The sequence below is a fragment of the Ovis aries genome, chromosome 3 (assembly GCF_016772045.2).
Source record: "Ovis aries strain OAR_USU_Benz2616 breed Rambouillet chromosome 3, ARS-UI_Ramb_v3.0, whole genome shotgun sequence".
Lineage (NCBI taxonomy): Eukaryota > Metazoa > Chordata > Mammalia > Artiodactyla > Bovidae > Ovis > Ovis aries.
In genome coordinates, this window is record NC_056056.1 from 57,998,495 (window position 1) to 58,013,821 (window position 15,327).

General features: G+C 44.2%; 1 protein-coding gene across 2 annotated transcripts in view; it reads right to left on the minus strand.

Annotated features, from left to right (window-relative positions):
- The window catches only part of POLR1A (RNA polymerase I subunit A), an 85,223-nt gene that overhangs the window by 61,263 nt on the left and 8,633 nt on the right, over window positions 1-15,327 (minus strand). For both annotated transcript variants that reach the window (XM_004005884.5, XM_060412103.1), the window contains exons 4-10: window positions 12,172-12,279; window positions 10,945-11,030; window positions 10,442-10,545; window positions 3,491-3,577; window positions 2,785-2,890; window positions 2,355-2,517; window positions 413-583 (exon numbers count right to left, since the gene is read on the minus strand). In XM_004005884.5, the coding sequence (XP_004005933.2) occupies window positions 413-583; window positions 2,355-2,517; window positions 2,785-2,890; window positions 3,491-3,577; window positions 10,442-10,545; window positions 10,945-11,030; window positions 12,172-12,279 (825 nt within the window). The remainder of the gene's footprint in view (window positions 1-412; window positions 584-2,354; window positions 2,518-2,784; window positions 2,891-3,490; window positions 3,578-10,441; window positions 10,546-10,944; window positions 11,031-12,171; window positions 12,280-15,327) is intronic.

Consider the following 15,327-nt stretch of genomic DNA (forward strand, 5'->3'; position numbering starts at 1 on the left):
AGATGATACTTCTATTATTCACAAGCTTGTATAATGGTAACGGGTTGGCGAGAAAGGATGGATAAACCCAAACTTTTTGGCCAACCCAATACTATGCACATATTTATTATGTTTGGGTTTTTTGGTCTGCAATTTTAGTTTCATTCACTTCTTCAGTTAGGGCCATCTTTTATTAATATCTTCTTTTATTCCTCTTTCAGTTATTTTATACAGCTGAAATAAATCTTTCATATTTTACACTAAAAAATAATAAAATAAAAAGTAAACCAAAACTATAGTAGTGCCAATTGGTTAAAATAAAACAATCACTGTCAAGGAAAAAAAAAACAAGTATGGTTACTATTTTCTTCCTTAAGACAAACATGTTTATTATTTAACCCCTTCGGCTAGCAATGGGGATCCAACTGCTCACCTGTCTAATACCGGGGTACTTTTCCATCATTAATTTGTCCATCTCGCTATCAAACACAATATTAACGTGGCTCTGAAGGCGAATCCAAATGTTGTAAAGTCTGTCTGTGAGGGACTGGCCTGGAAGCTGACTCAGAAAGGATCGGTCCATAGTCATCGAAGAATCTTTTTCCTGCCAAGACACAACCAAGGAAAACGGGCGTGATGGAAAGCCCTCAAGAAGGCCAGGCCTGGTTCCGCTTTTCTTTCACTTGAGCTTTGACAAATGATGAACTCTGAAGTTGGCCTTTAAGTCTTTTGAACTTGACAGATTTGTGGCCCAAGTGCTCATAAATCAATCTTGTCTGTGTGCATCGACAACATATGAGGCGGTAAGCTGCCCTAGAGCACCACCAACTGACCGACTGTCTGGCCACCTGGACTGGGCCCCTTGGGCTGGGTATGTACGACACAGGAGAGAGACAAATGGTCCCTCGACCCAATGAGAGAAGAAACCTGTCAGCACTGATGAAGGGGGATCCAGTAAGTGAGCATGTCATGCAACCCTCTGGTGATAAAGTGGGCCTGTCCTCAATCCTGAGGAACAGAAGACTTCTCAGTTATAGAGAAGACAGGTGTGGTTTCTATTTTGGCTGAAGGAGCCTCCCAGGGACCCCTGTATGATGACAGCACCCCTGTCAGACTAACTCACTTCTGAAGGTATCAGCTGACTCAGGGCCACAAACCTACTTGTGAAATGGGTGAGACCAGTCTCACTGGTGTATCCTCAGTGCCTGGAATGGTGTACGCCTAGTCACACCCAGGCATTCATGATTCATGAGAGGGCCACTGTGCAAGTATGGGAAGAAAGAACCCTTGCTATTGATCAGATGGAAAAGAGGGCACTGTGACTTCAGGCAGCAATGACCTTAGGAATCTGAGAGGATGCTGCTCATTTCTGCCGAGATTTAGCTTTTTTCTTGGACAAAGGCTACCCTACTTTCAAGAGACATCAACATAAAATCCTTAGCTCTGGTCACTGGACGTGGCAATCCTATGGCCATCTCTCTGAAACTAGACCAGAACCTGCAGACGGCAGATATCTCTAATATTGAGCACTTTTTTAAAAAGCACATTTACACAGGCAGATCAGAAAACTTAAGCAAAACCAAAGAAATCCAAGCAGAAAGGCTGAGTAACCCACACACGGGTGTCCCTGACAGACTGTGGCGCCACCTGGTGATGGGCCGGTCCTACTCAGGGAAGGGAGCCTGGGAGCCTGTCTGGTCTACTTAAGGCTGAGACAGTCCTTCCTATTTGCATTTAGAAAGCGTCTTAAAGCTGGGAAGGATGTCAGCAATCTCAACAAACTTCCTGAGTGCCTGACTCATCTTTATACGCACTGTAGACCTAGCATACTAAAAGGGATTCAGGAAACGTCTGCTGAAACAGGAAAATGGAATTCAGCTCCACCATTTATTGGGGAGAAAACTGAGCCCCAAATCTGACACTCCCATTCCAGGAAACTCCTCCAAATGCCAACACTGACTTCCTGACCCTGATGCTAGAGATCTTCATGAGCCAAAATCAGACCTAGGTGGCACGGGTCTCTGGTACCAGAGCCCAGTAGGGCCAGGCTCAGAGCCTGAGGACCACAGACTGTTCTTTCTAGAACTGCCAGTGAGAGCAGGTAGCCCAGACCACAATCACGGGTAAAACCTCCCCACAGATCACTCATTTTATTGTGGAGATGGGAACAAGAAACCAAAGCAACTCAATCAAGGTCACTGGGCACAGTCATTGGGGTCATGCTCAGACCCACACTTTCCCCCAGACATTGCCCAGTCCTGCCAAACCCATGGCGCACACACAACCATACAGAATTGCCAACCAGTATCTCCCAGGACCCACAGCATTCAGCACCCACAGCGTAGGAAGCTAGAACTATGATATCAGCTCTTGACCTCTTCTGTGGTGGGTGCTGCCACCTCACTTGGCAGCTCCTGTTCTTGGGCCATCAGTGCCAGAAGTTTTCGGATCAGAACCACGTCCTTCATGACAGCCTGCAAGTTCACCGTCTGCCCGTTGGTGAACATCTGGTCCCCAAGGCGGTTGACAGGGCGATACCTGCAGGAGGACATGTGGAATCAGTGAACACTTCCCTCAGCCTCTTATCCATCCCTACTCACATGCCCCCAGCTCCAAAGGAAACCCACATTCCTCCTGCACTCAGGAAAAATGAAGAGGAAAATAGTCCCACCACCTGCCAGCTGGGAGTGGAACTGCTGCTCTATTTTTCAGCACCTTTGACCCTTCCTTTCTCTCCCAGAGGTCATTATTCAATTATTCCATAAACCTTTTTCAGGTGAAATAAAGCCAATGAAAGGGTATTACCTTGAGGGTGGTACCACCAAGAAATCCAGAAAGAACATACTGGGGTTGAACCTGGACTCCATGCCAACATCTTCCAGTCCCAAAAAAAGGTAATTCAGAAAGAACCCTGTGTTTGAAATAAATCAAAAAGATCATTTAAACCTATACATTAAGAGCATGGAAGGATGACCACAAAAATTTTTACAAAAAGCCCAGAATATAGGACAATACGGAGAATAAGATCACGTGTCTCCATAAAAACTAATGAAGGAATTGCCTGGCGGTCCAGTGGTTAAGACTCTGCACTTCCACTGCAAGGGGTGCACGGTCCATCCCTGGTCAGGGAACCAAAATCCCACATGCCACGTGGTGCAGTGAAAAAAAATAACAATAATGAAAATAAATAAGCAAATAAAATACATTAAAAAAAAATAAGGTGAGTTACACTGCACCTTCAAGACACATGTCAAACTGTATTAAGCAATGCCCACCACAGCTATCATTTAATGATCAGGCTCAGTTACAGTAATCATCAAGTTCATGGTTCAAGGAATAAAGACATTTCCCACACTGTAAATCATCAATGATAATGTACCCTGAAGCCTGCCCCAAATCTATGGCTCAGTTTCAGGAGAGATCTACAAGAATCACAATTTTGAAAACATAAAAAGGCAGGGTAAAGGAGTCCAGGAAGTCAGTGGGCTGTTTCTTTAGCCTGGCACAGCACCTTCATTTTTCCAAAGAGCTATGAGGTGTTCTTGAGCACTGGAGGGTGTCAGGTATCCTCGTTTTCCCATCTGAGCTTCCTCAATTCCTGGAGTGGAAGAGGGCAATTGAGCACAGTAAGTCAATTACAGACACCCTTTCCGTAATGGGATTTAGCAATTCCTTTCCCCACTCCTCCAAGCCTGCAATCTGACCAAAAAATCAATCTCTAGAGACTTCCCTAGCGGTCCAGTGGCTAAGGCCCCACACTCCTAATACAGAGGCCCTGGGTTTGATCCTGGATAGGAAAACGAGATCCCACATGCTGAGGCAGCCAAAGAAACAAATTAAAATAAATAAATATATTTTTTTAAAAAAGTCAATCTCTAGGACAACCTACTCTCTGCTATGGATTTTCCCCCACCTTAATCTAATTTCTAAAGTAATGAAAACCAAACAACTATTGTATGAAACCTAAAAGGTGGAGCCAAAGGGGGGAAAAAATCACCCACAATTATATCATGTTATCACCATGACCACTTTTATATATTCTTTTCTGGTCCTTTGGTTTATTAAGTTTTAGATCATTACAATTTCAGGTGTGGATTTACTCTGTACCACTCTGCTAATTTAGTGTCATCTTGCGAGCATTTCTGCATGTTGCCCTATACCTTGTGTCTCACCATCATTTTTATTTTATTTATTTATCTGGCTGTATCGGGTCACTTAGCGGCGGCACACAGGATCCTCCGTTGCAGTGTGCAGGCTTACTTGCTTTATGGCACATGGGATCTTAGTGCCCCAACCAGGGATTGAACCCACATCCCCTGTACTGCAAGGCAGATTCTTAACCACTGGACCACATGGAAGTCCCTTGCCATCATTTTTTTTTTTTTTTAACCCCCCTCCCACTTCCCTCCCCATAACATCTCTCTGGGTCATCCCCATGCACCAGCCCCAAGCATGCTGCATCCTGCGTCAGACATAGACTGGCGATTCAATTCTTACATCATAGTATACATGTTAGAATGTCATTCTCCCAAATCATCCCACCCTCTCCCTCTCCCTCTGAGTCCAAAAGTCCGTTATACACATCTGTGTCTCTTTCCCTGTCTTGCATACAGGGTCGTCATTGCCATCTTCCCAAATTCCATATATATGTGTTAGTATACTGTATTGGTGTTTTTCTTTCTGGCTTACTTCACTTTTAATTGCAGCATGATATTCCTGAGAGGATGTTTTTGTAAGTGACTTAACCACCTTCTAATAGTTGGACATCTGAGCTGACTCCAATTTTTTTTTATTACTTTAAGTCACACTGTGATAAATAGCTTTAGGCACATGGCTTTTACCAGAAAGGTTCACAGCAGGAGAATTATGGATAAATGAAGATGAACATTTTTATGGGTAAATGTATATTCAGTTTCTTCTTACAGCTATCATGCTGGTGATAAGTAGGTGGATCTTGATTTCTCAGATTAACCAAGATCACTCTGGGATACTCTTTAATCAGCCACTCCCAGAGTAAGTCACATTCAGGAGGTGTGGCCCCAAGCATTTAGATGATTAAGAAAGTGAGTAATGTGACCTCTAGGTTCAAAACTATCAACTTCAGCCTTAGTATAGGGGTGAGCATCCCCTCCCATCAAAACTATCAACCTCTTTTGGAACACATTCATCAAAATCATATACTGCTTGGGAATTTCCTGCCAGTCTAGTGATTAGGACTCAGTGCTCTCACTGCCGAGGGCCTGGCTTTGACCCCTGGTCAGGGAACTAAGATCTCACAAGCCTTGTGGCTCAGCACCCGACCTCTCCCCACAAAATCGCTCAATATATTTTTTTTAATGCACTTATCAGGGTAGAAACTGTGTCTTGTCTGTGTTCCTAACAATTAACAGCATCTGAGGGGTTGCTAAGAGTCAGACAGGACTGAGCAACTTCACTTTCACTTTTCACCTTCATGCTTTGGATAAGGAAATGGCAATCCACTCCAGTGTTCTTGCCTGGAGAATCCCAGGGACAGGGGAGCCTGGCGGGCTGCCATCTCTGGGGTCGCACAGAGTTGGACACGACTGAAGCAACTTAGTAACAGCAAGACCCAGCAGATACTAAGTTTTCACTGGCTTAAATAAACATGTTCAAAATACTATAAGATAATCTATATTAAAAAAACCCACTCTTCTGCTTTTTTCTATATTTGTAAAACCCAGCTTCATTCACCTCTAATTCTCTACTTGGTTTCTTTACCAACTGTAGAAGATACATCATGGAAAGTTTTTAGAGAAATTTGTAACTTAGAAAACAATTAATAAGATGTACCATAATTTATTTAATTAGGCTCTACTAACAGGCATTTAAGCTATTTTCAATTCAAAACTACTTAATACTGTGGGCATGCATAATTCTCAGGATAAGATCATAAAAGCGGAATTGTTAGGTCAAAAGTGAAAACATTTAAAATTTTGATTTCTATAAAAGCAGAACATTTCAACCAGTTAATGCAGTTGAAGAAAGTGAGGGAAATGCAATGGAGAGAGGCTCTGACCCTTGGGGATAAGCCAGACATAGGAAGCTATGGGTGTTCAGCGGAGAGAAAAGACCCCATTAACCTAAAGGACAATTCTGTGGGCATTTCTGGAAACTTCTCTCTCACTAATCTGCCTTGATGAACTGAGGAAGATGAGCAGCATCTGGGAGCTCTCTTCAGCTCCTGACTCAGAGCTGCTGGTGGAGGAAGCGGCCCCAGCACAGTTTAACCCCTGTTAAGGCAGATGGAGGTCATTCACTCACTGAGTTCGAGTCAGAAGAGACTTGCCGAATGCCACCTCCTCACATGGACCGCACCCTTCCTAACCAGGCACTTTTTGAGCCTGCAAAAATGCTATTTGCCTCAGGGACTTCCCTGGTGGTCCAGTGGCTAAGACTCCGTGCTCCCAATGCAGGGGGCCCGGGTTCCATCCCTAGTCAGGGAACTAGATCCCACATGCCACAGCCAAGAGTTTGCAGGCCATAACTAAGACCTGGCACAGCCAAATAAATGAATAAAAATGAATATTGAGAAAAAAATACTATCCAGTGACCTTGTTTAAAAAAAAAAAAATGAAATCTGCTTCAACAGGACTTCAGAACAGCTGTAACATGTTATTTAGTTTAGCTCCAAGAACTCCTATATGAAAGAAAAAAAGTTGGGAAGTCAAATAGTGGGCAAGATTGACTCATGGTGGGCGAAGCACCTTTGCTGTAAGAGGTCTCACTTGAAAATGCTGCATAATGGGGCTTGAATAGCACACTGGTCATGTGTGAATTTCACAAGCTAACAGCACTCCTAGTGAGATCAGGAGTACATGGGGACCACTGAGCCACAGGCCTGACTGCATGGCCCCATTAGATACCAGGGACGTGGCCAGATCATTCATCCAAATGCTTACCTGCCTCTCCATCATCTCTGCCTGGAGTAACTGACCTGCCTCACCCACAGCCTTCCCTAAGAATGGAGGCCACAAGGTCAGATTCCCAGCTTGGCACTGGGCTCAGCCACAGGATGTCCCTGGGCATAAGGCTGAGCCCCCAACAAGTAAATGCCTGCTAAATACTACCAATCCAATCCGAAAACCATCCAAGACCACTGCTGACTTGTTTCTGATGCCCAGGATTTTGGTTGGCACCATCATATTCTCATAGTTGCAGTGACAATTACTCCAAAGAATTGGCTTGGCAAAGGCGCTTAAAGGCTGCCTATTAGATACCTGCCCCAAATAGTTATCCTCTAGAATTCTGACCACCTTTCTTCTCAATCTATGAACATTCCCTAAAGTGCCCTGAAGTCTAGAGTAACAGTTTCCAACCTTAAAAATTGTTTTAAGGGCTATGTATAGTGCAGGAAAATCCATCCTTGTGTCTGTTAACGGTTAAGCATTAAACAGACTTTCTAAATGCAGTGTAGTATCCTGGACTGGATCCTGGAACATAAGGAGGACATTATTGGATAAACTGGGCTTCCCAATGGCTCAGAAGGTAAAGAATCCACCTGCCAATGCAGGTTACAGTCCATGGGGTCACAAAGAGTCAGACATGACTTAGTAACCAAGCACACACTGGATAAACTGGTGACATTCAAATAAAGTTTGCAGGTCGGTTAACAGTAGCATACCAATGTTAATTTCTTAGTCTTGATAAACGTGCCATGGTGATCTAAGATGTTTCATCAGGGCAAACTGAGTAAAAAGTACGTAAGAATTTCTGTAGCATGTCTGCAATTCTTCTATACATCTAAAAATTAGTCTAAAATAGATTTTAAAGTAATAAACAAGTTTGCTATACTATGATCTAACTGTTTATTATTTCCTCAAGATTCATGTGTTGAAAGGGCTTCCCTGGTGGATCAGTGGTAAAGAATACACCTGCCAATGCAGGAGATGCAAGAGACTTGGGTTCAATCCCTGGGTCAGGAAGATCCCCTGGAAAAGGCCATGGCAACCCACTCCAGTATTCTTGCCTGGAGAATCCCATGGACAGAGGAGCCTGAGCCTGGTAAGCTACTGTCCATGGGGTCGAAAAGAGTCGGGCACAACTGAGGCGATCTGCATGCACTCAGGCATAAGGTGTCCAAAACAGGTGATGCTTTTTCTGCCCTGGCACACTGACTGCATCATAATAAAACATGAACGGCCAGTATCCACATAGCACATCTGACATAGCAGGCACTGGGCTCAATATTTCAAATGGAAAATCTTTAGTCTTCACTACTTCAGAAGAAACACCAGAAAGCATTGTTCAGTTCAGTTCAGTCGCTCAGTGGTGTCCAACTCTTTGCGACCCATGAATCGCAGCACACCAGGCCTCCCTGTCCATCACCAACTCCCAGAGTTTACTCAAACTCATGTCCATTGAGTCAGTGATGCCATTCAGCCATCTCATCCTCTGTCGTCCCCTTCTCCTCCTACCCCAATCCCTCCCAGCATCAGAGTCTTTTCCAATGAGTCAACTCTTCACATGAGGTGGCCAAAGTATTGGAGTTTCAGCTTTAGCATGAGTCCTTCCAATGAACACCCAGGACTGATCTCCTTTAGGATGGACTGGTTGGATCTCCTCGCAATCCAAAGGACTCTCAAGAGTCTTCTCCAACACCACAGTTCAAAAGCATCAATCAATTCTTTGGCACTCAGCTTTCTTCACAGTCCAACTCACATCCATACATGACCACAGGAAAACCATAGCCTTGACTAGACGGACCTTTGTTGGCAAAGTAATGTCTCTGCTTTTCAATATGCTATCTAGGTGGGTCATAACTTTCCTGCCAAGGAGTAAGTGTCTTTTAATTTCATGCCTGCAATCACCATCTGCAGTGATTTTGGAGCCCAAAAAAATAAAGTCTGACACTGTTTCCACTGTTTCCCCATCTATTTCCTATGAAGTGATGGGACCAGATGCCATGATCTTAGTTTTCTGAATGTTGAGCTTTAAGCCAACTTTTTCACTCTCCTCTTTCACTTTCATCAAGAGGCTTTTTAGCTCCTCTTCACTTTCTGCCATAAGGGTGGTGTCATCTGCATATCTGAGGTTATTGTTATTTCTCCCGGCAATCTTGATTCCAGCTTGTGCTTCTTCCGGCCCAGTGTTTCTCATGATGTACTCAGCATATGAGTTAAATAAGCAGGGTGACAATATACAGCCTTGACATACTCCTTTTCCTACTGGAACCAGTCTGTTGTTCCATGTCCAGTTCTAACTGTTGCTTCCTGACATGCACATAGGTTTCTCAAGAGGCAGGTCAGGTGGTCTGGTATTTCCTTCTCTTTCAGAATCTTCCACAGTTTATTGTGATCCACACAGTCAAAGGCTTTGAAGGCAGAGGAACCCGTGATCAAGTTGCTAACATCCACTGGATCATCAAAAAAGCAAGAGAGTTCCAGAAAAACATCTATTTCTGCTTGATTGACTATGCCAAAGCCTTTGACTGTGTGGATCACAATAAACCATGGAAAGCATTGTTAAACAAACTTAAAACTACAAAAATTAAAAGGCAGTAGCACTAAGTCTCTCAAATTTCTTCTCAGGTACCCCTAAGAGCAGGGCAGAGCTAAGTGGGACACACTCTATTCCAGGGATCTGAGAGGACAGCTAGAGCAGCCTGCAGGAGGCACTAATGTTCTTTAGATGCTCACAGTTTTTCTTTAAAATCCACCTACATTTTTAATTTTGAAATAAATATATTTTTTATTTTGGCTGTGCTAGGTCTTTGTTGTTGTGCACGGGCTTTATCGTCTTCCCAGTGGCTCAGATGGTAAAGCGTCTGCCTGCAATGCGGGAGACCCAGGTTCGATCCCTGGGTTGGGAAGATCTCCTGGAGAAGGAAACGGCAACCCACTCCAGTACTCTTGCCTGGAGAATCCCACGGATGGAGGAGCCTGGTAGGCTACACCCCATGGGGTCGCAAAGAGTTGGACACGACCGAGCAACTTCACTTTCATGGGCTTTACAGTTGTGGCACGTGGGCTGAGCTGTCCCGAGGCATGTGGGATCTTATCTCCTGGACCAGGAATGGAACCAGCGTCCTCTGCATTGGAAGGTAGAGTCTTAACCACTGGACCACTGAGGAAAATGTCCCTCACCTACATTTTAGTTCTAAATATATCCTCACTTGTTTGACAACAAAATGGTTTGAACTATTTATCAAGTAGATTTCTTAACTTCTTCCTCAAAAATCTTTCAGAATAGTGACCACCTGTGGCAAGAGGTGCCTCATTCAGGCCGTGGGGCACTGCCTGACACTGTATGCTAGTGGCAAGGACTGAGCATGCACCAGGATGCCCGCCGGTTCTAAGACCCCAGACACCCACCATCTGCCGGCCCACCACAAACATACAGCCAAGAAGCATTTGGTACAGAGGACCAGGGATCCCCAAGTCATGGGACACGTCTGATGGTCACACGTGAAAAACACACGGAGGGCCGCCCAGGACCTGCTTACCCTGGGGTTCAGTGTCCTTCTGGTCAGCTCTCCTGTGCACCATGGCCGGATACGTGATGGTCAGTTTGCTATTGTGCTCCTTTCGGATCACTGACCGCCCAGTTCTAGACATGAGGACAGTTGTGAGGAGAGAGAAAAAAAAACCCAACAATGTAAAATCTAAGATATGATACAAATGAACATATCTGGGAAAGAAAAGCAGACTCAAGAGATTTAGAGAAGAGACCTGTGGTTGCCAAGGGAGAGGGCTGGTAGGTGAGGGAAGATTTGGGAATTTGGGATTAGCAGATGCAAACTATTATGTATAGGATGGATAAACAGCACAGAGAATGATATTCAATATCCTACAATAAACCATAATGAAAAAATATGAAAAAGAATACATACAGATGTATATAACCAAATAACTTTGCTATATAGCAGAAATTAATACAATATAGTAAATCAACTATACATCCATAAAATAAAATTTAAAAAATCAGAGGCAAGTGCCTAGGACTCACTTGCAGTGGGGACATCTCTTAGCAGTCATATGTACCTTCCAGAAGACAGAGATGAGTTTGCTCCTGCTCTCACAGACATTTTTCACCTGTTAAAAAGAGTCAAAAAGCCTGAGTGCCATCCTGAAGAGAATCTAGTAGGTATACATTTTGTAGTTTTCACCTATTATTGAAAAATCAGAGGACGCCACCCCATTTCTTAAAATTCTCCACAAAACCCTAACATAACCAAACACTGCCAATCACTAAGCGACTTCTTTAAGTTTCCTCATTCATAATAGGGGAAACTTACCAAGCTGTTACTAAGATGAAGAGATCATGAGGGCAGTGGTAGGCTTGGAAGACAGCAAGGATCAATAAATTTAAATAATTTAATAAATTAAATAATTTAATTTTAAATTAAACCTGAGACAGCAGCTGCTATCTCCCCTGGATGGATCTCAGGGCTCTGAGGCAAGGCACGTCCACAGTTAAGCAACACTAGTGGTTTGGAGCTAATTCTGCAAACGAGACCCACCCTGGGGGCTTTTGTACCCCTCCGTGGGGCCCCAACCCAGACAACTTAAGTCATAATCTCTGGTGTGAAACTTGGGCATTAGGTGAACCAGATCTCAAGATTAGCCCTACAGGTTGATTACCTACACCATTCATTGGCTGAACAAATTAACACTTACACAGATGCTACGGGGGAATGGGGAGGCAGCAGTCACTTAGCACTGGAGAGAGAAGCGAGAACAGGACATGGGCCTCATTCTCCAAGTGAGACGTAAGCCAGCACCTCACTGGACACTGTACCCAAAGCACCTAATTTCTTCTAACCTTTTCCTCAGCTCTACAGGCAGGTATCAAAGATGAGGAACGAGTGGCTTGGGGACGGTTATGTAACTTACAAGGTCACAGGCTTCACAAGAGGCAGAGCTGGGATTCAAAGCTGACCCAGGTCTGCTTTGGGAAGCCAAAAAAAAAAGTGTTTGACTCTTTGCAACCCTACGGACTGTAGCCTGCTGGGCTTCTCTGTCCATGAGATTCTCCAGGCAAGCATACTAGAGTGGGTTGCCATTTCCTGCTCCAGGGGATCTCTCCAACCCAGGGATCACATCTGGGTCTCCTGCACGGCAGGGGGATATCTTTATCGTCTGAGCCAAGGGATGTCAAAGACAGTGTAGCGGGAACTGTGATAATTATGCTAAAAACCAAGTGTTCAGGGAACAGAGAGATGAGATAACTCACTTGTGCACCCTGGGATCCCAGGAGGTTGTTCTGCAGGATTTCGATTGTATATTGTTCTAGCTCTTCCTGAATTTCACAGGCAGTAGGATTAGCATTTTCTTCCAGAAACTGAAAAACCAGAGAAAAGCCATGTGATCAAAGTAAAGCAAGTATATGATGAGCAGCAAAAGGGGCAGCCCCTCCAAAGTGGGGAAAGCCTTATCTGAGGGGAGAGAAAGGAGAAACCTCAGGGCTGCTGTGGTGCCTTTTCAAAACAGTTTGGCCACGTTGCTGGTTTAAAAAAAAAAAAAATCAAAGTTGAGAATGTCCTGGGACTTCCCTGGTGGTCCTGTGGCTAAGACTCCAAGTTCCCAATGCAGTGGGCCCAGGTTCAATCCCTAGTCAGGGAACTAGATCCCACATACCACAACTAAGAGTCCACATGTCACAATGAAGACAGAAGATCCCACCTGCCACACTGAAGACCTAGCATGACCAAATAAATAAATAAACAAACATATGTAAATGAGACTATTCAGCTTCCAATGATAGTGGGCTATATTATTAAGGCTTCCCTAGTGGCTCAGACAGTAAAGAATCTGCCTGCAATACTGGAGACCTGGGTGCAATCCCTGGGTTGGGAAGATCCCCTGGAGGAGGGCATTGCAACTCACTCCAGTATTCTTGCCTGGAGAATCCCGATGGACAGAGCAGTCTGGCGGGCTACAGTCCATGGGGTTGCAAAGAGTCAGACATAACTGAGTGACTAAGCATAGCACAGCACGCAGATTATCAAGTCCAAATGAAAAATTAAAAAAAAAAAAAAAACAGGATAAAATATTTTTAAAAATGTAAAGTTCTGAAGAGTTGTCAGAACTGTGAGGGATAATCAGGCCATAATGAAGGGAAAATGGGGATTCAGGTTAAAGAGCCCAGGGCCAAGGCTGCTCTGAGCAGGGCTGCCGCACCGCCCAGCACTGGGGCAGCCTTCAGCGTAGCTGTGTCCCTCCGGGGAAGATGCTGATAGAGGTGGGATGCTCCCTGGAGCTGTACAACGTGGCAGCATGGCCTCGGAAACATTTTACAATCCAGTAATTTTGAACTTTTCATTCTGAGGGTCTTAAATGATGAACAGGACAGAAATCTAAAGCCTAGAGTGAGTGAAAGGATAGGAATCAAACAAGGTATCTTCCTGCCACATCCCATCCCACAAACACAGAAAGCTGGGGACCTGAAGGACTGTGTCCTTGGGAACTAGATGAGCCCTGGAACAGAACACCTGGCTTCCCACGGCCTGCAGTCCAGGGAGCCTTCAGCCTTGACTGTGGACTCTGATGGTCCCCAGGTCACCAAGCACAGGGCAGAAGCAATAAGAAGCCTCTCTGGAGAAACAGGGCAGCATCTTAGACCTCAACTTATTCCAACGAAGAATTTGCTAAGTACAGTGTTGTTGCTTAGTTGCTAAATTGTGTGAGACTCTATCTGACCCCAAGGACTGTAGCCCACCAGACTCTTCTGTCCATGGGAGTTCCCAGGCAAGAATGCTGGAGTGGGTTGCCATTTCCTTCTCCAAGAGATCTTCCTGACCCAGGGATTGAAAGCACATCTCCTATGTTGGCAGGCAGATTCTCTACCACTGAGCCACCAGGGAAGCAAGTACAATGACAAAGTGTCAAAAATAAGCACACCAGGAGGAGAAAGAAGAGAAGTTTCTGGAAATAAGGACTATAGTTTGATGCTGAAGTCACTCATGCCAGTGATGGTTACTTTATAAGCCTTTGTTAGACTGTGGGTTAATCAATGAATTTCTGTGTGTATACTCCACCCCAAAATATTTTTAGTGGGCATCCCGAATAATTTTACACCAATAGATCTGACACTTTAGACAAAATGGACAAATTCCTGCATGATAAGCTGTTTCAGTCGTGTCCGACTCTGTGTGACCCTATGGACCATAGTCCACCAGGCTCCTCTGTCCATGGGATTTCCCAGGCAAAAATACCAGAGTGGGTTGCCATTTCCTTCTCGAGGGATCTTCCCGACCCAGGATGGAACCCATATGTCATGTTTCTTGCACTGGCAGGTGTGTTTTTTTTAACCACTAGCGCCACCTGGGATTCCAAAAAAGTATAATTTACTCTGAGTAAAGGTGTAAGAAAACCCTTCTCTCTCAACACACAAGCTCTCTCTTGGACAAATCTGACCTGAGATTAGTTTTTTAGCCACGTGCACACACAGATACGGTCTTGTTTTGAATGCTTTTCTCATCTCGTTTGGGCTCTGACAACCCACACCAGGTTGCATCTCTGTGCGGAAGCCTACCTGCTCTGCCCAGCTAATGTCATTAAGACTGAATTATTCAGGAAAGGGAAGGGGAAGACGAAAGGTGAACGGTTTCCCCTTGTAACAAGAAGCAAGACAAGGATGCATGCTGCCCCTTGAACAAAGTCATGTAGATCCTAGGCACCTAATAAGGTCTGAACAAGAAATGAAACATATAAAGGCGGAAAATAAATAAACTTACTATTATTCACAGGTAATATGAGTGTGTTGAAAAACTGAGAAAAATCCACAAATAAAGTATTAGAATTGATGAGATCCTTGTCTCATTGAATTGTCATACCCTGATGAATAATCAGGTTATTTCATACAAAAGTGAGTAATATTTTGATCTACCAACCAGAAATAAATTTTAAATAAGATATTTATAATAACACCAGGTCATCCCTGGTCATTTAGACTGTAAAGAATCAGCCTGCAATGCAGGAGACTTGGGTTCAATCCTGGGTTGGGAAGATACCCTGGAGAAGGAAATGGCAACCCGTTCCAGTATTCTTGCCTGGAGAATCCATGGACAGAAGAGCCTGGTGGGCTACAGTCCATGGGGCTGCAACAAGTCAGACACGACTGAGAGACTGGCACTTTCACTTTTTACCAGGTTATTAATTATTAATCATGAATAATATTTATAATAGCACCAGGTTATTATTAATCACGAAGAGAATGTCTCTTTACAAGAGAGATCTGGTGGTCACCATCCATTCCAAATCACCAAACCCAGCATCACCAGTAGCAAAACAACTGGACAACAGATGGCTCCTAAAATAAGGCAATACAAAGGATTCTGCATCAGGTAGGTATAATCTTACCGAAATGTGAATCTCATGAAGAAATAAT